The sequence below is a fragment of the Giraffa tippelskirchi genome, chromosome 8 (genome assembly GCF_054371585.1).
Source record: "Giraffa tippelskirchi isolate mGirTip1 chromosome 8, T2T-mGirTip1v1.2.pri, whole genome shotgun sequence".
Classification (NCBI taxonomy): domain Eukaryota; kingdom Metazoa; phylum Chordata; class Mammalia; order Artiodactyla; family Giraffidae; genus Giraffa; species Giraffa tippelskirchi.
In genome coordinates this window covers 46,543,694-46,567,685 of record NC_137282.1, presented here as the reverse complement: position 1 = coordinate 46,567,685, position 23,992 = coordinate 46,543,694, and the positions used below count along the sequence as shown (strand labels likewise).

Below are 23,992 nucleotides of genomic sequence, written 5' to 3'. Positions count from 1 at the left end.
ATGTTTTTAAAAAATTCAGAAACTTCCAAAAAGTGAAACTTGAAACTGCCATGCAGTGGCAACTATTTAGATGGTCTTTATGTTGTAATTACAACTATTTACATGATATTTACATTGCATCATATATTGTAATTATCAGAAATGTTTTTAAAATATATAGAAGGATGTGTAGAGTTTATATGCAAATACTACACCATTGATATAAAGGATTTGAGGATTTATGGATTTTGGTATCCCAGGGGGAGAAGGGGGATGCTGGGACCAGTTTCCCACAGAAATTGTATAAATTTATGGGGATAGCTGTGTAATTTTTTGAGGGGAGAAATAAATGTTTTCCCATCCCTATTCTTCATTCATTGTGATTCTCAGATGGGCAATATTATTTTCTCAATGATGCCTCATAATTTGCTGACATACTTGCAAGTTTATCTCATCTTAGAAAGCAATTTTTGAGGGGGTTGGTAAAGAACAATTAACTTAAATAAACTGAGCTATTATATGTTTATTGCTATCACATCTTTGAAACAATTTTCTCCTTTCAAAGTTAATTTATAAGTTACTTTAAATTTTCTTAATATTTTTACAAACATGACTCTATTCAATTTGTTAAACACTGGTATAATTCATATTATATTATATTTACACTTTTTTTTCTATTAACTTTAAAGTATAAATCTTCCCATTTTTATGCAGGAAATTTCAAATCTCAATTTACCAGGAAGTTCACATACAGCAAATCTGTTTTCTTCAGAAAGGGTTTAAGGTCTCATCTACATAATGAATGATAATTTGGTTCACACATTTTGTTTAAGAGTGAACCATACATCTTGAACGTCTGTAGAATTGTTGGACATGCATCTGTACTTAAATGTTTTTCCATAATACTTTTGAAAGATGCTTCCAAAAACCTAGTATGTTGGTCTTTTTAAAATCTAGCACTCCTAGATATTATCTTGATGAGAGAAGGCATATTTAATTTCTCTATTGGTTATTTTATTATTAACTTTTTCTCTGTCAATAGGAAATGGGATTTCCATTTGTTTCCTTAGACGTTTTTTATAAAACATACTTGAAAGTTAAACATGTTTCTGATTTTTAGGAGATTTAAACTTCTGGTAGATATCTAGATAATCGCTATGTCACTTTTATCAATATTTTCTACACTTTTTTCAGACTTACTGATTTACTTACTCTGTGCTACCTGTGTGCTCTCTGTTTGTGCAACTGGCTGGTGATGTATGACCCATAAAAATTTATTTTCTGACTCTCATACCTTCTAACTGAACTCAAATGTGTTTTATCACTTGCACATTATGTATTAAGTGTGTAAAGTGTTTGATTATTTTGAAAGACCTGAGATTTACTCTAACAAAAGGAGAAAAACTCAAATTAATGAGTTGTATTTATAAATACTTACTAGAATTTTTTGATAATGCCCATGGGTAAGGATACCCTTTTGGTAGAAACTAATTAAAACCAATTTTATATTTCTTTTATTAAATAAATGTATCCCCTTGTTTGGGCTTCTCTAGTGGTTCAGATGGTAAAAATTCTGCCTGCGATGCAAGTAGACCTAGGTTCAATCCCCTGGAGAAGGAAATGGCTAACCACTCCAGTATTCTCGCCTAGAGAATTCCATGGATAGAGGAGCCTGGTGGGCTATGGTCCATGGGGTCACAAAGAGGTGGACATGACTGAGCAACAAACACTTTCACTTTCAATCCCCTTGTTTAAATATGTGTAAAACATATTAAATCCATTACTTCTAGAGTATTTTATTAGGAAAAATAGTGTCAGAAATTTATATGAATAACATAGTTTTCTATTTGGGAAATGTGCTAACTCCATCTAAAACTTATATTAAAATGAAGAAAATATTCTATGGAAAGCATTGCATCTTCTTTAAATTAATTGAGTTTGCTTTACAATATGATCTTAAATGATCATTGAAAATAATTCCAACTTTTGTTACTTGGTTGAAGTTTAACTTTGACAAGAAGTTGTACTATTAATAATTGGATATTTTGTGGACAGAGGTTGGTGTTATGTAATGAAATATTTTCTATGTTATTTTTTTTCTAAATTTACTTCTAAAAATAAAAAATACAGAGGAAAAATTCAATATGAATAAGATAGAAAGAATTCCCTTCGCTGTTTTTCAAAATTTCTAGTTATTGGCATGTCTTAAGTATTTTGAATTCACTCTACTTTGAGAAGTGATTTAAAATTTCATGCATGCATGATTTTCTTTTTAATAATTTTTCATAAAACTACTCAAAAGATTTTTTCCAGAGCAGGAAAATATATTAACTCAGAGAAATATACTGTTGAAGTTTATATTGATACCTGAATCGACCAGAACTCTACTATTACATGTGGTTTGAACCTCTGCTTTCAGAAAAGACCAGTCTCTGTCATAGCCACATGCTGCTATATTTAAATGCACAACATCCATAATAGAAGTGTCTGCAATTCTAAAAGCAATTGTCATAGAAAGAGGAACTGGTACAATACAAATACGGTTAGGAAAACCTATTTCACAAATCATTATTTGAATAGTTTCCTATTCCAACTCTGCCTCAAAATATACAGTTTCTCCAGAAATGCTACAACACTAAGACTAAGTGAACCAAAGACTGTAAAATTAAATAACAGAAAGATTAAGACCATTTTTCTCTATAATGGGTTCATCATAGAACTGAATGGATAATGATTTGTTTAAATACAGGTGTAACAAACAATACTTTAAACATGATGTTTTTATCCCCTCAATGAAAAGTCTAAATTCATTTTGGTAAAAGAATTGGAAAAAGCTCAGATACAATAAAGTATCATTTCCTTACAGTGCCAACTAAAATCATGTGATACTGTGATACTAAAGACAGCAATTATATTAAATGTGGATATAGTACTTAAAGAATGCAAAGTAATCACATAATTTTATTAAAATATATTAGAAATTTGGGGTGCCAAGTTAGCAATTACTTCTCAAAAATAATAACAGTTATATGAAGAAAAAGGGCTTCCCAGGTGGCACTATAGGTAAAGAACATGACCGCCAATGCAGGAGACATGAGATGCAGGTTCAATCCCCAGATTGGGAAGAAGGAAATGGCAACCCACTCCAGTATTCTTGCCTGGAGAATACCATGGACAGAGGAGCCTGGCAGGCTACAGTCCACAGGGTTGCAAAGAGACAGACACAGTTAAAGCAACTTATCACACACATGAAGAAAAGATAAATATTATATAAATGGTTGATGGGATTCACAAAAGAGTTTGCCATAAATTTAGTCATCTCTAAAAATAGAATAGCTTTTCCTTAAGGACAATGTTGCTCAGCTGCTTAGTTGTGTTGGACAATTTGCAACCCTACGGACTGCAGCATGCCAGGCTTCCCTGTCCTTTCCCACCAGGCTTCCCTGTCCTTCAGCATCTCCCAGAGCTTGCTCAAACTCATGTCCATTGACTCAGTGATGCCATCCAAACATCTCGTTCTCTGTCATCTCCTTCTCCTCTTGCCCTCAATCTTTCCCAGCATCAGGGTCTTTTTTAATGAGTCGGCTCCGCATCAGGTGGCCAAAGTATTGGAGCTTCAGCTTCAGCATCAGTCCTTCCAATGAATATTCAGGACTGATTTCCTTAGGATTGACTGACTTGATCTCCTTGCAGTCCAAGTGACTCTCAAGAGTCTTCTCCAACACCACAGTTCAAAAGCATCAATTCTTTGGCTCTCTGCCTTCTTTATGGTAGAACTCTCACATCAATACATGACTATTGGAAAAACCAAAGCTTTGACTAGATAGAACTTTTTGGCAAAGTAATGTCTTTGCTTTTTAATACCCTGTCTAGGTTTGTCACTGATTTTCTCCCAAGGAGCAAGCATCTTTTAATTTCATGGCTGCAGTCACTGTCTGTCGTGATTTTGGAGCCCAAGAAAATAAAGTCTGTCACTGTTTCCATTGTTTCCCCATCTATTTGCCATGAAGTGATGGGATTGGATGCTGTGATCTTCGTTTTTTGAATATTGAGTTTTAAGCCAGATTTTCTCTGTCCTCTTTCACCTTAATCAAGAGGCTCTTTAGTTCCTCTGTGCTTTCTCCCATTAGGGTAGTGTTATCTGCATATCTGAGGTTATTGATATTTTTCCCCACAGTCTTGATTCCAGCTTGGAACTTCATCCATCCTGGAATTTCACATGATATATACTATATATAAGTTGAAAAGGCAGGGTGACAATATACAGCCTTGATGTACTCCTTTCCCCAATTTTGAATTAGTCCGTTATTCTATATCTGGTTCTAACTGTTGCTTCTTGACCTGCATACAGATTTCTCAGGAGGCTGGTAAGGTGGTCTGGTATTCCCATATCTTTAAGATTTTTTCTCAGTTTGTTATGAACCACACAGTCAAAAGCTTTAGTGTGGTCAAGTTTAGTCCAGCATAAGTAGATGTTTTTCTGGAATTCTCATACTTTTTCGATGATCCAATGGATGTTAGCAATTTGATCTCTGGTTCCTCTGCCTTTTCTAAATCTTGCTTGCACATCTGTAAGCTCTCAGTTCACGTACAGTTGAAGCCTAGCTTGGAGGATTTTGAGTATGACCTTGCTAGCATGTGAAATGAGTGCAATTGTGAGGTAGTTTGAGCATTCTTTGGCATTGCCTTTCTTTGGGATTGGAATGGAAACTGAACTTTTCCAGTCCTGTGGCCACTGCTGAGTTTTCCAATTTGCTGGCATATTGAGTACAGCACTTTCACAGCAACATCTTTTAGGACTTGAAATAGCTCAACTGAAATTCCATCACCTCCACTATTTTTTTCACAGAGATAGGCCCACTTTGCTTTGCACTCCAAGATGTCTGGCTCTAGGTGAGTGGTGATCACACCATCGTGTTTATCCAGGTCATTAAGATCTTTTTTGTATCGTTCTTGTGTGTATTCTTGCCATCTCTTCTTAATGTCTTCTGCCTCTGTTAGGTCTGTACCATTTCTGTGCTTTGTTAAGGTATTTCATATTTAAAGTAATTTGAATCTTATCTTAGGCCTATACTCATAGAATCCAAATTGTTTGAATTCTATAGATATTTGGATTCTAGAGATGAAGAGAGCACTTGCCAACATCCCATAAAATCATTTCTTAAAAAGGCTACTGAGTTTGGGTGGTCAGTGTGGACAGTGAAACAGCAGGACTCAGGCTAACAAACAATGTGACATGAAGTGTCAGCATGACTAGTGATAATGTCTGAATGAATGAACTCATGAGCAATTAGTGGAGAACATGAGAGGTGAATGGAAAAAGTCAAGGTCATATGCCAGGATGAAGAGAGTTCAAGCCAGAAAACAGACTGGCGTCCTGATTACAGAGAACACATATATATCCACAGGGGAAGCATTAACTGATCTAAGATCAAGGGCTGAGTATCTTCAGCTCTAAAGTTCAGTGATTTCACCTACAAATACAAAGCTGGAACTTATGAGCTGCTCCTAACACAAGATCACATTTATCTTTGAAGTTTTAAAATTATCTTTAAGTAAAAGTTATTAATTAATTAAAACAAAATTCAAAAAAGAAATAATCCAAAATGAAAACACCCACAAATAGGTGATGATTTTGACTCCTTATGTCACATGTCAAATGATTCAAGTTAGAATTCTCTGAATAAACTAAGAGCCAAAAAACTAAGATTCAGTGGAGGAAAGGTCTTATGTTTACTAAAAGACGTAATTTATAGATAAGGCGATTGATACCTAAGAAAAGCAATAATTATTTATAGACATTTTATGCTCTAAATGTGATATTAAATGGCATAGTATTTTAAGTATCATTTTCTAATCATTTCAGATAAGAAAAAGTAGAAATAAATTTATATTGACCTTATATTTAATAGAAGTATCAATGTCATCCACAAATTCAGTTGGGCTTCCTAGGTGACTCAGTGGTAAAGAATCTGTCTGCCAAAGCAGGAGATGTGGGTTTGCTCTCTAGGTCAGTAAGATCCCTCGGAAATGGAAATGGCTATTCACTCCAGTATTCTTGCCTAGGGAATCCCATGGACAGAGGAGCCTGGTGGGCTACAATTCATGGGGTCACAAACAACAGCAATGTAGTAGTATTACCACTATTATTAGTAGCACTGTTATTAATAATGAGTATTTAACTTTATCAAAATATTTGGCTTCATCTATCAAAATGAGTTTTAATTTTTCTCCTTTCCAATTTAAAGTATTATTTTTTCTGGATTCTCTTTGACAATATTTTGTGTATGATATTTCTATGTTCATGAAAGAGAATATAATTCAAATTATATCCTTCCAAGTTTTGATTTCAAACTTTTGTCATCAGTATAAAATGAGTAAAAAACTGATTGCCTTTTTTTTCCTTTTTGATACAGTATATTTTGATTATAATTTCACTGAAACATTTTCAATTTTTATTACTTTATTGGCTCATGTCTTATTTAGAAGTGACAAATTTTGGTGGAGTTTTTCTAGTAATATTTTTGAATTAGTATCTAACATTATTTTATTGTAATAAAATGAAGTCAATTATTGACAGTTACTAAAACTTGCTTTGTGGTGCTGAATATGGAAAAATTTTGGTCAATATTTATGTAACATTTTAACTAATGCAATTTAAAATTGTTCACTGCAATACTCTGTATGTGTTAAACAATAAAGCTTGGCTAATTGTGGTGCTCAACTTTTTAGCTTACTTACTAAAATTTTATGTTATTATTCTATCAGTTTCTCACAAAAGCATACTAAAACTCACAATACAATAATGGGTTTGTATATTTTTCTTTATTTTTCTATCCATTTTTGCTTTATTTATTTTGAAGAAATTTTGATAAATATACGAAATTAAAATGATTTCTATCTATTGCATTGACCCTTTTTATCCCAATAAGTGTGCTTCTATATATTACTAATATTTCCTTGGATAATTTGTATCTTTGTATATGTGTGTGTGTGTAGTTGGGTGAGTATGTATGTGGCAATTATGCAAGTAATTTCATGATTTTTCTTTTAAGCTTTTTATTATATTGACTATGTATCTCTCATAAACAACATTAAATTGAAATTTTTTCTTACCTATTATGAGAATAGATATTTTTAAAATGTTTTGGTTATGTTATTTTAATATAAATGCTGACATATACTTCTTTAAGTTTACATTATTTAATTTAATTTTTATTTTTCTACATCATGAGAAATGCTGGGCTGGATGAAGCATAAGCTAGAATCAAGATTTCTGGGAGAAATATCAATAACCTCAAATATGCAGATGACACCACCCTTATGGCAGAAAGTTCAGAGGAACTGAAGAGCCTCTTGATGAAAGTGAAAGAGGTAAGTGAAAAAGTTGGCTTAAAACTCAACATTCAGAAAACTAACATCATGGCATCTGGTCCCATCATTCATGGCAAATAGATGGGGAAACAATGGAAACAGTGACAGACTTTATTTTGGGGGGCTCCAAAAATCACTGCAGATGGTGACTGCAGCCATGAAATTAAAAGACACTTCCTCCTTGGAAGAAAAGTTATGACCAAACTAGACAGCATATTAAAAAGCAGAGACATTACTTTGCCAACAAAGGTCTGTCTAGTCAAAACTTTCCCTTTTAATTTGCCTATCTTGTGTTAAAAAACAAAACTATATCTCAAGAACAAATATGAAAATTTGTCACTCTAACTTTCAGCTTTAAAAACTTCCCAGAATTTTCTGGGTTGTATTGGATATATTAAATTGGTTATAGACTTCATATTTTATTAAGATTACATCTTAGTTTTGAATATGTGCTTCTATAATCCTTTAAAATAGATCCTATATAAAAATCATTTCCCTCTATCTTTGTATTGTAAAATATAGAGAAATCAAAATAAAACCACATGCAACAATATTGTCATTGTGAAAATTATTTAAATTAATGAATATTTTAATTAATATCAGTTCAGTTCAGTTGCTTAGTTGTGTCCAACTCTTTGCGACCCCACCAACTGCAGCACGTCTGGCTTCCCTGTCCATCACCAACACCCAAAGTTTACTCAGACTCATGTCCATTTAGTGGGTGATGCCATCCAACCATCTCATCCTCTGTCATCCCCTTCTCCTCCTGCCTTCAATCTTTCCAAACATCAGGGTCTTTTCCAATGAGTCAGTTCTTTGCATACATGGCCAAAGTATTGCAGTTTCAGCTTCAACATCAGTCCTTCCAATGAATAATCAGGACTGATTTCCTTTAGGATGGACTGATTGGATCTTCTTGCTATCCAAAGGATCACAATAGTCTTCTCCAACAGCACAGTTTAAAAGCATCAATTCTTCAGGGCTCAGCTTTCTTTATAGTCCAACTCTCACATACATACATGACTACTGGTAAAACCATAGCTTTGACTAGACAGAGCTTTGTTAGCAAAGTAATGTCTCTGCTCTTTATTATGCTGTCTAGGTTGGTCATAACTTTTCTTCCAAGGAGCCAGCATCTTTTAATTTCATGGTTGCAGTCACCATCTGCAGTGACTTTTGGAGCCCCCAAAAATAAAGCCCATGGTTTCCCCATCTATTTGCCATGAAGTGATGAGACTGGATGCCATGATCTTAGTTTTCTGAATGCTGAGTTTTAAGCCAACTTTTTCACTCTCCTCTTCACTTTCATAAAGAGGCTCTTCAGTCCTTAAATTTTAATTAATGTAATAAAAGTCAAAAATAAAACTTTAAAATAACTTTATTTAGGAATATTTTAAATTCTAATTTCTATTATGTTGTTAGTTACACAGACTTTTACTATTTTGTCACTTAAACTAAAGTTACAGCTTTCATTCTTGACACATACAATCTATTATCATTTAGTAGTTTATCAATTACCCCAAATTTAAAGATTTTTAAAGGGGCTATTCACTTATCAGTAATTTAATGTTACCAATATAATTACAGATTGCTTTGGTCTTTAAGAATTCTTGCCACTTCAAACTGCCAATGTGATTACCTTCCCTTCCCCCCTCCCAAAAAATCATTAATATGCTTATTCTCTCTCTCTCTTTTTTTTTTTTTGCTCTAAATATGCAGTTTTGTTATCGTTATTTTTGAGGAATATTTTTGGTAGAAAAAGAATTTATGGTTGCCAGATATTATGTTCTGGCTCTTGGGAATTATCTTCCCTTAGGAAGGGATTTTATTCTTTCTGATTAAATAATCAGCTCTCAAAATTGTCCTTTAGAAAGTTTTGCGTATTCTTTTTATATTCTACATGCTAATCCTTCATTGGATAAATGGTTTGCAAATATATTTTTTCACTCTATGATTTTACTTCTTATCCTCTTAATGGTCTTTCAGAAAACAGAAATGCTTAATTTTGATCAAGTCAGATTTATTGACTTTTTGATTATGCTTTTGGTGTCACCTTAAGACCTCTGCCTGGCATTACATTCATTTTTTCTTAACAGTAAAATGTTTCTTTTCTCTTGATATTTTAAATTTTAAGTTTAACTTTATTTTTGAAATTTTATTTCAATTTATCTAGGTAAAGTTATTTTTATAAACAGTTGCTCAGTTTTTTGTTTTTCTCTGTTTCTTGAATTCTTGACTTGATGTTTGCCAATGGTATGGAAAATTTTACAGTCATGATATCCTCAAATATTACTTCTGCCCAGTTTTCTTTTTTAATATCAGTTTTTTGTTTTTCTCTGTTTCTTGAATTCTTGACTTGATGTTTGCCAATGGTATGGAAAATTTTACAGTCATGATATCCTCAAATATTACTTCTGCCCAGTTTTCTTTTTTAATATCCTTCTGAGTATTGATTAATTTGTATATTAGATCTGCATATTCTGTTTTTCTTATTCTGATTTATACTTTCTACCTTCTTGTCTTTCCATTCTTTAAAATGAATATTTTAATCTAATCTAATTTGCAGTTTTCTACTTTCACTATTTTCTCATCAGCCATGTCTTATCCGATGATATTAACAAAATTGAAATACCATATTAAATGACTTTTTTTGAAATCTAAATTTTCTCTTTGAATGTTTAACATTTTCCTCTTCAATTGTATTTGTATAATATATGCTAAGAAAATAATTTTAGAATGTGTGAATGAATCCATTTCTAGCACTATTGAAGTGTGATTTGGTAAGTAAATCATTTTGTATATGTGCTACAAAACTCTGCTTTTTTTTCACATGGTGAAGTGGAAAAAAAATATTTAAGCACCAGAAGTGATAATCTTAATATATTGCTAAGAGTAAAACAGATAACCTGTTAATACTATCAAATATAATTTTTAGTCACTTTGTTCTCACTCATATTTTCTAACTTTCCTGTGAGAAATGGACATGAGAAAACTTTATGTAAGCTTTATATAAAGAGTCCTGCATTTATACGTATGTAAATATCTCCCCTGGAGATATTAAAAACATAGAAGCAATGATTACTTTAACAAGCCATACCTGATTGTCCTCATACACAAATACACAAGGTAATGTTTCTCACAACCATAATTTTATCACAAGTTTCAAGATGATTTAAAATAATTTTGTATGATATATTTATTCTGGTTTACCAAAGACAGTAAAAGGGGCTACCTGACTGAACTAGACCTAGAGCATTTGACTTCTCTTGAGTCACGTGACCGACTTCAAGGTGTCCATCATGGAATCCATGCCTCCTTGTAATCCCTTTGCTTGAATTCTAGGTGTGTCTTGTTTCCTGCTTTTGATCAACAGAATATGGAATTGTGATATATCACACTGGTAACACTACATTACATTATATGAAACTGTCAGACTCTTCAGAAAGACTCTCTATTTATTTGAAGTGGCCATATTGGGAAAGCCTATATGACACACACAAAAAAACCAAAACAGACACAAAATGAACAAACAAACAAACAAAACCAACTGTGGTGGCATCTCAGAACTCTGGGGAACAGTAAAAACTCTCAGGTCTGCAGCTGAGAGTAACTGAATGCTACCAACAACCATGTGAGCGTGGAAGAGTTCTCCCAGCCTCAGGTAAGAACACAGCTTGATTACATCTTGTGCTACTCGTACAGAGACTGAGCTAAACTGTGAGCAGAATTCTGACCTGCAGAAACTATGGGATGCTAAATAGGTATTTGAAGCTGTTAAGTTTGTGTAATTTGTTACACAGCAGAGAAGACAGAGGCATATCCCCTTCCCATAGCCCACTTGTTTTACGGGCATCAACACCACTGGTCTCCCTACGGAATCACCATGCCCCTTTACCCGGCTGCCACACTACCTCCAGACTCAAGTTCCACGTCCAGTTCTTCTGTCCATCCTTCATTCTCCCTGCCTCCTCAAAACATATTCATTCCTCATGTTGAAACCCAATCACCTTCTAGTATCAGTATTACTCAATGGCCACTGTATGTTGATCCCTCATTCCCTCCAAAATAGACCAGGCCATTCTCTTCTCCCCACTCTAGTTTATAAGTTTCATCAGGGCAGGAAAGTTCACTGTTTCCTCCTCACTTAATACAGGGCTGTATGCAAGTCATTCAGTATAATTTTATTGGCATAAAAAAGGATTGCATGAAGGAGTTCATTAGTTGAATTACATTTGTGATCCAGAGAACATTTATTTTCTATGGCTCTCAAAAAATCTATTTGGTACTTAAAGCTTTATAAAAGTTTTTGTACTAAGCACAAAAATAACACTGAGGGATTTTTGAGGATTATACCTAAGAATAATAGAAATAGAGCTGCTTATTTTTCTTCCATTCAAATTATAGGAAGGAAACAATTAACTTACCTGACCAGGCTTAGAATTTTCACAGACAACAATATCATACTCCCTGGCAAGCTCGGGTGGATTGTCATTGACATCCAGAACTCTAATACCCACTGTGACATGGCTCAGCAAACTCGGATTGTCTGCAAAACACACAGGGATGCATTTAGTATTTCCATGCACACTTTAGAGACTTGGTTTAAAACCAATCTCCTTAATACTGCAGCTTGTCACTAGCCGCACATGCTGCCACAGGACTTTTGGCAAAAGACAACTTTATGAAGGCACTCTTTGTTAGAACTCATTAACTTACAGAAAAATGAAAAATGAACACCGTGGCATGACATGAATGCTAAAATGATACTTTGTCATATCAAGGAAATTACATGTTATTCAGGAACTGGAGTGGGAGAAAGTTGTCAGAACGCACTGTATGTTGTCAAAGTCCAAGGGATGAACAATTGGTTTCATCATTAATCTAAGAAAAGCACAGTAGTTGGAAAAAAATAAGATAATCTTTAAAACGTTCAAGGTTTCAAGTCTAAATCATCTTGGAGAAAATAAAGTTCTTTACAAAAGGGTAAAATTATTCTTATAGGACCATATATGCAGTCTGTGGTGTCAAGTCATACTTGGGGAAAAATAAAGAATAATTTAAATTAGAACTTAGCATAGAATTCATATAAAACCCTGATAAATAGCAAAATATTAGAGCTACCATTTTAAAATATTTCTGAAGTGCAGTCTTACCATTTTTCAGTAAGTTTATTAGTTGTGAGATGTAAGAAAAGAAATGTTTTGTTTATTTTATATGTCAAAGCTAAAAATACATAATTTATAATGGAAAAATTAATGAGAAGGCAAAAACAAAACAATTAGAAAAAAATAAAAATACATATACAGAAGATATTAAAGAAAATGGATATTTAAGTTTTCCATTATTTAACTATCCATTAATAAAATGGATGTATTACACATGACATAGGTGCTTTTAAAAAACTAGGGAATCAGAGTGCTATTACAAAAAGTAAAGAAGATAAATTTTTAGGTTAAAAAATATTTTTCAATGATAAAAAATCAGTCCTAGATAATTTTACTTAAAGAAAAAAATATCTTCAATCTTATAAATCTTTTCCCCAGAAGATAAAGGATAAAATACGCTACAACTTGTTCTCTGTGGCCAGTAAAAATTTACTATCAATATCAGATACTCCCACTCATGAGAGGTATTATCTGTCAGTGGATTAAACAAAACAATACCAAACTCATTCCATTGGTACGTTAAAGAAAATCTATTATTTGTTTAGTTCCAAGAATGTTTCTTAGTTCATCATTAAAGGAAGGAAACAAAGAAGGAAGGAGAGAGGCAGAGAAGAAATTAGGGAAATTTTTTAAAAAATATAAAAGTTATCTAAAAAGTCAAAGCATTAAAGGAGGAAGAAAAAATACAGAGATACTTCTCTTAATATACATAGCAAAAAGTAAGATTATAAAATGTAATATCATACATTCTAAACAAACAAAGAAATGGACCTTAGGACACATCGCTATGAACAAAGCTAGTGGAGGTGATGGAATTTCAGCTGAGCCTGTTCCAAAACCTCAATGATGATGCTGTCAAAGTGCTGCACTCAATATGCCAGCAAATTTGGAAAACACGGCAGTGGCCACAGGACTCGAAAAAGTCAGTTTTCATTCCAATTCCAAAGAAGGAAATGCCAAAGAATGTTCAAACTACTGCAAAATAGCACTCATTTCACATGCTAGTGAAGTAATGTTCAAAATTCTCCAATCTAGGTTTCAACAATATGTCAACTGAGAACTTCCAGATATACAAACTGGATTCAGAAAAGGCAGAGGTCCAAATACCAAATTGCCAACATCCACTGGATCATAGAAAAAGCAAGAGAATTCCAAAATAAACCCACCTACTTCTGTTTTATTGACTACGCTAAAGCCTTTGACCGTGTAGATCACAACAAATTGTGGAAAATTCTTAAACAAACAGGAATACCAGACTACCTTATCTGCCTCCTGAGAAACCTGTATTCAGGTCAAGAAGCAACAGTTAGAATGGACATAGCCATGAAATTAAAAGACACTTGCTTCTTGGAAGAAAACAACTGACAAACCTAGGCAGCATACTAAAAAGCAGAGACATTACTTTGCCTATAAAGGTCCATATAGTCAAAGTTATGGTTTTCCCAGAAGTCATGTACAGATGTGAAAGCTGGACAATAAAAAGACTGAATGCCAAAAAATTGATACCTTCAAAATGTGGTGCTGGAGAAGACTCTTGAGAGTCCCTTGGACAGCAAGGTGATCCAACCATTTAATCCTAAAGGAAATCAGCCCTGAATATTCATTGGAAGTATTGATGCTGAAGATGAAGCTCCAATTCTTTGGCCACCTGATGAGAAGAACTGACTCATTGGAAAAGAGCCTGATGCTGGGAAAGATTGAAGGCAGGAGGAGAAGGGGATGACAGAGGATGAGATTGTTGGATGGCATCACTGACTCAGAGAACATGAATTTGAGCAAGCTCTGGGAGATAGTGAAGGACAGGGAAGCTTGGTGTGCAGCAGCCCATGGGGTTGCAAAGATTTGGGCATGACTAAGGAAGGGACTGTACAACAACTATGGACCAAACACCCTAGGATTAAATCTGTGTCTCCTGCATTGGCATGCAGGTTCTTTACCATGGAGCCACCATGGAAACCTAAATATACAGGAAAAAATTTATAAAATATTAAAATTAATATATTGTATAAATAGCTTAATATAATGACTAATAGAATTGGCACTTATGATATTTTGTCAATGTACAATAAAAGATAACGGGATGCTGATGTATCGTATTAGTCAATTTTATATTATAAAGACAAGTATATCCATGAAATTAAAGTTAGCTCAATGTTGATTAAAATATTTGCTTATTTAGAGTGACTTATTATGAAAAAGGGGCTTCCCAGGTGGTGTAGTGATAAAGAATCCACCTGCCAATGCAGGAGACACAGGAGATGCGTGTTTGATCCCTGGATTGGGAAGATATCCTGGAGTAGGAAATTGCAACCCACTGCAGTATTCTTGCCTGGAGAATCACGTGAACTGAGGAGCCTGGAGGTCCATGGGCTAAATAAGACTTAGAGACAACTTACTGAATAAACAACAACAAAGTTAGAAGTCTGTATATTTAACTCAATATCAAAAAAGAAGATATTGCAAAGCATAATAATAAATATATTTTATCATATCACTGTACTCAAGAATTAATATTATTAAGAAGGTTATCCTCAACAATATACTATCTCATTTCACAATGAATTATTTAGTTTTCCATGTGTTTTTTTTTTTCATCTTTACAAAATACTAGAATTTTAAATGCAGTCTTCTGAGATATTTCTGAAAAATATATTTCAATCAGCATTTGGTTTCTAAGATTTTAACTATTGCTGTAGCACTGCTGCTATTCATCCTAAAGGAAATCAATCCTGAATATTCATTGGAAGGACTGATGCTGAAGCTGAAACTCCAATACTTTGGCTATCTGAAGAACTGATTCATTTGAAAAGACCCTGATGCTGGGAAAGATTGAAGGTGGGAGGAGAAGGGGAGGACAGAGGATGAGATGGTTGGATGGCATCATGGACTCAATGGACATGAGTTTGAGTAAACTCTACGAATTGGTGATGGACAGGGAGGCCTGGCATGCTGCAGTCCATGGGGTCGCAAAGATTTGAACATGACTGAGTGACTGAACTGAACTGATGATATAAACTAATCACAGTTATTGCATCTATTCAGCCTTTTTTGGAAAGTCAGACACAACTGAGCAACTAACACGGTAACACATTATGAAAAAATGCATTGCTAAGCTTTTGTGGAAGCTGATATTGATCATACTTGAACTTTTTACAATTTTAAAAATAAAAAAAAATATTCAGTATGAATTCGTATTTTGTAAATTACCAAAGTGAAACTGACAGTTTAAATGACTTATCTTGACAAAGCCAGGGTTATGAATTACTTCTCAGACCTTATACAACTGCCTCTATATAAATACATTTTTTCTATTGTAACCATTGTATATGTGCTAGTTTATTCCTATATTTCTCAACCAGGTATTTGTTCTCTTTTAAGAGCAGACAAAAGAAATCTGTTCTAGAAATCTAAGACAAGAATAATATCATTAGTTTTAATCATTGGTATCAGCAAGTCTTAAAATGCATCAAAATTCTCTGCTCCGTTTCTGAATGAGAAGAACTAGATGTTATATTGCTGTATCAGAAAAATGTTTTCAGGAAAGACACATGTACTCAAATGTTCACTGCAGCACTATTTACAATAGCTAGAACATGGAAGCAACCTAGATGTCCATCAACAGATGAATGGATAAAGACGCTGTGGCGATGGAATACTACTCAGCCATAAAAAGGAACACATTTGAATCTGTTCTAATGAGGTGGATGAAACCAGAGCTCATTATACAGAGTGAAGTAAGTCAGAAAGAGAAATATAAATATTGTATACTGACATACACATATATATGGAATCTGAGAGATGGCACTGATGAATTTATTTTCAGGGCAGCAATGTAGAAAGAGACATAGAGAACAGACCTATGGACAAGGTGGGAAGAGAGGAGGGAGAAGGGGAGATGTATGGAGAGGGTAACATAGCAATTTATACCATGTGTAAAACAGGTAGCCAATGGGAATTTGTTGTATGACTCAGGGAACTCAAACAGGGGCTGAAACAGGCTGAAGGGTGGGGTGGGGAGGGAGATGGGAGGGAGGTTTGGGAGGCAGGGGACAAGGGTATACGTATGGCTGATTCTTGTCAACGTATGACAGAAAACCACAAAATTCTGTAAAGTAATTATCCTTCGATTAAAAAATTTAAAAAAAAATGTTTTTAGGAAAGGATTCTGGGAAGACTATGTCTTGAGGAAAGACTAGAATTAAAGAACGACTAAGCATTTGACTGTTTTCAAACATCACCTTCTCACCGCCCTAGCTCTGCATTGCTCATGCTGGCCTCTGGAACTGGCATAGCCTTGCCCATACTCCGTACTTGGGCACAGGAAACTAAATCCTCCTGGATGGAAACAGACTCTCTCCATGTTTCTCTAATGTTATATATTGTATCTCCAGTGTACAATTACTATTCTATCACTTAAGGATTAAAAGTACAGAGCTGGGATCAAACAGATACTTATTTGTATGTAAGTGTACTATCATTGTCTGTTCTGTAGGGAACAGAGTCTAACCTTATTGTGGATGCAGCTAGTGATCTGTAGGGTGTGCATTGTCAGGGGAATCTCAAGAGATACTGATGAAGAGTCATGGAAAACAGTCTCAGAGTAAGCATAATTCCAGCACTGATGCAAATTGAATCATTGCTGTCTATTTCCTAAAAGTAGGATGGTGTGTAAAAACTGTAACTTTAATTTCAGATAATTAGAGTGGAAAACTCACTATAGTTTTGTAACCAATTGTGGCTTACCTACACTCATTCTAGTATTTCTGCTCAATAATGAGATTAGCTAAATCTATATTAGTAAATTTGCAAGCTCCTTTGGTATTTTTTTTTTTTTTACTTCCCTCAGCCTTAGGGTTAGTATTCTATTCTTTGAATGCTAATCACTTTATCTATAAATGCAGACATATTTTTGTGTGTGAGAAGCATTTTGTTATGGTAAAAATTGGATAATGTCCCAGGAATTCTTAATGCAACATTTCTGTTATTGCTACTACTAATTTTAGGCTCATGCTGCATTTCTAAAAATAAGTGTTCAGTTCTTTTGATGGCACAGTAAATAAAAATATACTGTGTTCAGACAACTTCAGTAGGAGCCGCTTTCCAGAATCCTTAAGGAACATGAACTTTGGAAAGTTATTTGTTATTTCTATAACATAATTATTTAATCTGTAAAAAGGAATAAGAATGGTGCTATGGGTCAAACTGTACTTTGAGACACAATTAAGGAAGTTATGTAAACTTTAAAACACTGAGCCTAGGAGACAGCAGAATATTGAATTTAATCCTTTCCAAAAATCAAAAAACAAAATATAGGGCACACTGACAATCCTATACATGTGATTTTAAATAGAAACTATACTATAGAAAAATCATCCAGGTTTTATGCAATAACAGTGTAACAGGCTGGATGAAACTCAATCAAGATTGCCAGTGGAGAAATATCAACAACCTCCAATATGCAGATGATACCACTCTAATGGTAGAAAGCAAAGAGGAACTAAAGAGCTTCTTAATGAGGGTGAAAGAGGAGAATGAAAAAGCTGGCTTAAAACTCAACATTCAAAAAACTAAGATCATGACATAGGGTCCCATCACTTCATGGTAAATAGATGGGGAAAAAGTGGAAACAGTGACAGATTTTACTTTCTTGGGCTCCGAAATCACTGTGGATGGTGACTGTAGGCGTGAAATTAAAAGATGTTAGCTCTTTGGAACAAAAGTTATGACAAACCTAGATAGCATACTAAAAAGCAAAGACATCACTTTGCCAACAAATGTCCATATATAGCCAAAGCTATGATTTTTCCAGTAGTCATGTATGGATGTGAGAGATGACCCATAAAGAAGGCTTAGCACCAAAGAACTGATGCTTTCATATTGTGGTGCTGGAGAAGACTCTTGAGAGTCCCTTGGACAGCAAGGAAATCAATACAGTCCATCCTATAGGAAATTAACCCTGAATATTCTTTGGAAGAATTTATGATGAAGCTCCAGTACTTTGGCCACCTGATGTGAAGAGCAGACTCATTGGAAAAGACCCTGATGCTGGGAAAGACTGAACACAGGAAGAGAGGGGGCCGACAGAGGATGAGATGGTCAGATGGTATAAAAGACTCAATGGACATGAGTTTGAGCAAACTCCAGGAGATGGTGAAGGGCAGGGAAGCCTGGGATGCTGCAGTTCACGGGGTCACAAAAAGTCGGAGATGACTTAGTGACTCAACAACAACAACCCAATCTTCTATACTTTTTGATTCCATTTATATGAAATTCTAGATGTGGCAGAAAGAAATCACAATATTGCTACCTCTGAGGGGTGAAGGGTAAGAGAATTTATGGTAGAGGAGAACTTCTCTGAGGTTACAGAAATATCCAGTAGCTTGATAGGGATGTGATTACATGGAAGTGTGCATTTGAAAGCCCACTGACATGTGACAAGATCTGTACATCTTAGGACATTGCAATATTATCCACATTTTTTTAAAAAATTCTTAGTTAAGGAGAATAGAATTCTCATACATCCTAGAGACAATCTGATTATGATCACTAGCATACAGTTGATTATAGACATCTATTAAGTAAGTTTCATATAAAATCAATCACAGTTAAGAGAATTTGATGAATGTATTTTAACAGGGCTCCAACTATAAATTATTTTTAAAATGTTGATAGAGGTACTTGAATAATTTATCATTATATATACAAATTATAAAAATGCATTTCCAATTTTCTCATCTGCATGCTACTTTCTAGCGGTTTCCAAAATGTAATTTTGTCTCAAGCCCCATATAGATGTAACTGATTTACATCTGATAGTGATACTGATTTAGCATATAATTCATTCATATTTATGATAATGATAAGAGCTGTCATTTTTTATGACACCATATGCCAGATACTAGGTGAAGGTACTTCATTTAATTCTTAGTCTAATTCTTTGTTACAGATAAGAAAATGTGTAATATTTTTGTTAAATAATTTCCTCAAGTTCCAACTACTTATATTGAACATAAACAGAATCTAACTAGAGCCTGACTTATTTTAGATTTAAATATTGTGCATTACTGCCTACTATGATAATGTAAGGATTTATTGATATTACAGTGATAATTAATTAGATCTAAATCAATATCCTTCATAAACTTAGAAGTAAAAATAGAAAAGTGTATATAATGAAAACCATAAAAAAGCTAGAACAGTCCACATTTACTAAAACATCTCTAAAATGTGTTCCAAGTCATATACAATATATTAGAATATCTTTTCTATAACCTTTAAATTCTTACAATTTCAAGTAGCCTGAAAGGTGAGACAGGACAGTTAATGTAATTCTGCAACTGAATACAAGCATATTTCAAAGTGGAATTTTTTTCTTCATAAAATGAAATCTCTTGGTTCAAAGATCTTTAATTCATACATTAAATATACACCCTAATTTCTGAGTCAATCACTGAATATACTACATATTTTACAAAATACATGTTAAACATTCATTTTGAAAAGCATTTGAGAGTACTTCTAGAAATATATGCTCTTGGTAGGTGCACTCAAAGTGGTATACATAGAGAAGGTTTTTCACATTTGCAATGAGAAATATGTTTAAAGCATTATATCAGCAATATTAATAATACCTGAAGCTGTAGAAAATGAGAAAACAGCCCAAAGCCATTGGAAGTTACATGCATTAATTAAATTTGATTTATTTTTCTCATCATAGTAAAAATGGATAAATATCTGCTGTACTTCTCTGTATACATGAATCTTTAAAACACAGAACTGAAAAAAAAAATCACACAAAGTACATAGAATATTATGCCATTTAATTTACAATGCCCACGAGTTAATAAATATAAAGATGTAGTTATATACATAAATGTAGATAAACAGCTGAATTGTATTTGGTAAAACCATAAAGAAAACAAAATGAATAGATAATATAAAATTCAATACTGATGAGCTTTGGCTGGAATGGAGAGGAAGGTCACAGTGAGGCACATGTAAAATTTATTTCTTCATGGCAGGTGGTTCTTAAATTAGTATTTATTTTATCATTTAAATGGAATATATACTTGACATCAATATATCTGATATATCTTGTAATACCAATCTAAAAAATAGTACAATTATTTTAATTTATCCATATATTAATAGATATATATGAATGTGTGCTCATGTCCAGTTGATAAGTTGTATCTGACCCTTTGAGACCCATGGACTCATAGCCCATAGCTGTCAGGCTCCTCTGCCCATGGGATTTCCCATGCAAGAATACTGGAGTCGGTTGCCATTTGCTTCTCCAGGGGATCTTCCTGACCCAGGGGATGAAACTACCACTCTTGTGTCTTCTGCACTGGCCAAAAATTCTTTACCACTGAGCCACCAGGAAAGCCCTATATGTGTACATACATGTACATATACACATCTTCATTCATTATTTCAAATTATGTTCTAATTACCAAGTAAGCACAATTTTCATAGTTTCATTTGTCAGTGTCATCCACTAAGGGATTTACAATTTGTATTTTTATAAAATTTTCTCTATTTCAAAGTCGTAGTTATGTCATCCTACTTTTCATTTAAGGTTTAATTTTTAAGTTCCACAAACTGGAAATGCTTATTGCTTACGGTTGGGAGGTAGATAAATTTTCATTTTCAGAGTTAGATGACATACCTTTGTTTGTTGAAGTGCCTGTCCCTTCTCCCCACTAGCTTACAAATAACATTGATTTGTAACAATTTGATTGTGTGGTTTTCAAAGGATGGAATTTGTAAAAACACGTTTTTTTTTGCCAAATTTTAATATGCTTTCATATGTCATCAATGCTAGTATATTTTGCTTCATGTGTGTGAAAAACGATATGAATTTTTAAAAATGTACTGCACTCTATATAGTCAAATATGCGTTTTTCTTGTGTCCTTTGAAACTCTTTTGTTATTACTAACTTTTTGGTCTGCTTTGTATAATGTTTCTTAGAGAGATCCATGACCAGTTTTCTTCATGCTTAGGTTTTTGCTTATTTTTTAAGATATTTTATTAGGTGCATACAAGCTCCGTATAGTTACTTCACTCTGATAATACAAGGTGGTGGTTTAGTCACTAAGTCTTGTCCGACTCTTGCGACCCCATGGATTCTACTCTGTCAGACTCCTCTCTCCATGGGATGCTCCAGGCAAGAATACTGGAATGGGCTGCCATTTCCTTCTCCAGGGGATCTTTCTGATCCAGGAACCGAACCCAGGTCTCCTGCCTTGCGGGTAGATTCTTTACCAGCTAAGCTAAGAGGGAAGATCCTGATGATACAAAATATATGTTAATATGGCGTGACTTTCCTACCATCCCGATAGCTATATGATTTACAGTATATTTTTTTCTTATACTAACATAGTTCTGCCAGATTTATTTTGATTAGAATTATCTGTTTTATTGTATCCTCTTATTTTAGAACTTTCTATATCTTTATATTTCATCATGTGCCTATTATGAGCAGCATAAAGATGATCCCTCTTTTATTTCACCATGGTATGGTAATGTTGTTTGTTTATCATATTTATGCCACTTTGGTTATTTATATATATATATATACAATACATATCTATTTACCATTTTATTATGCACTTCAAATTTGTCCTAATTTTTCTGTTTTTAGCTCTTTGCAATTTTACATTTCAGTAGATTGCTTAAGGTTTTATTCCTATTATATTTCCCCTCTAATTTTACATTTGTATGCTAATTTTTTAAAATCTACAAACATTAACATGCTCATGTAACTCCAGAAAATCTAAAAACAATCAGAATCTTTACTTTTTTCCCAAACATTTAAATAAATTGTAAATGATTTAATTCTAATCAGCTCACACAATTTTATACCTATAAGTTATGCTAATGCTGTGATGATGCCTGTGATTTTGTTAATCCATCAAATTTGACGTGTTCTTAAATAGTCAGTGTTCTCATGTGTACCTTTTTCTTTTTTATTGTTTCTAATTGAGTCTTAGACCTTCCTTTTGAGATAATTTTCTTTCTTTCTAAATTATTTCAAAATAACAATGCTAACCTACTTAACTTTAGTTATTTTAGTTTCCATTTCTCACTGGTCAGAATCACTGAGGTCAAGGTGATCTGAAATGACATATAAGAAGTGTCATTTACACAGTTTCTCATGGGTAACAGTTTCACTCCTTCTATCAAGAACTAAAGTTAAAACAGAAGATATATCCTATGTTTACCTTTTATTTGACACAATGTTAGTGTGTGTGTGTGTGTGTGTACTGGTACACCCTATATAAGTGTCATGTAGTGTAGCATTAATTTCTTTGGGAGTATTTTATCATACTGAAAACAGAACTACATGATATGATTTAAAAGGAACACAGTGGCAGATGAAAGGAGGTGAGGGTTAAGTTCAAAAGACTATTTAGAAAGCTATTTCCATACTCTAGTGGGGAATGATGGTTGTTTGGACAGGGATAAGAGTGTTAGAAATGGAAAGAAGTTGTTGCCTCATGGATATATTTTAAAGTATAGCTAACAGAAGTGTTTGAGTGTCTCCTGCGGAGGTATAGGTCAGCAGTGGTCTGCTGCAGGGGAAGGGGCTCTGGGTGCAACAGACCTGGGTATGACATAAACCCTCTTGGTGGAGGTCACCATTAACCCCACCATAGAGCCGCCAGAACTTACACAGGACTGGGGAAACAGACTCTTGGAGGGCACAGAGAAGACCTTGTGCACTCCAGGACCCAGGAAAAAGCAGCGGTGACCCCACAAGAGACTGACCCAGACTTGTCCGTGAGTATCCGGGAGTCTCGGGCAGAGGCGTGGGTCAGCAGTGGCCTGCTGCAGGGTCGGGGGCACTGAGTGTAGCAGTGCATGCATGGGGCCTTTGGAAAGAGGTTGCCATTATCTTCACTAACTACACTATAGTTTGGCCTCAGGTCAAACAACAGGGAGGGAACACAGCCCCACACATCAACAGAAAACTGGATTAAAGATTTACTGAACATGCCCCAGCCCCATCAGAACAAGGCCCAGTTTCCCCCTCAGTCAGTCTCTTCTATCAAGAAGCTTCCATAAGCCTCTTATCCTTATCCATTGGCGGGAAGACAGAATGAAAATCACAATTACAGAAAACTAGCCAAACTGATCACATGGACCACAGCCTAGTCTAACTCAGTGAAACTATGAGCCATGCCATGTAGGGCCACCCAAGATAGATAGGTCATGGTGGAGAGTTCTGACAAAATGTGGTTCACTGGAGATGGGAAGAGCAAACCACTTCAGTATTCTTGCCTTGAGAACCCCATAAACAGTAAGAAAAGGCAAAAAGATAGGACACTGAAAGATGAAATCTCAGGGTGGAAGGTGTGTGCACCTACAGTAGATCAGTGGTGAAATAACTCCAGAAAGAATGAAGAGATGAAGATAAAGCAAAAACAACACCCAGTTGTGGATGTGACTGGTGATGGAAATAAAGTCT

General features: G+C 34.3%; 1 protein-coding gene across 3 annotated transcripts in view; it reads right to left on the bottom strand.

Annotated features, from left to right (window-relative positions):
• The window catches only part of CDH18 (cadherin 18), a 647,409-nt gene that overhangs the window by 36,503 nt on the left and 586,914 nt on the right, over positions 1-23,992 (bottom strand). For all 3 annotated transcript variants that reach the window (XM_081524342.1, XM_081524344.1, XM_081524343.1), the window contains one exon: positions 11,778-11,899. In XM_081524342.1, the coding sequence (XP_081380468.1) occupies positions 11,778-11,899 (122 nt within the window). The remainder of the gene's footprint in view (positions 1-11,777; positions 11,900-23,992) is intronic.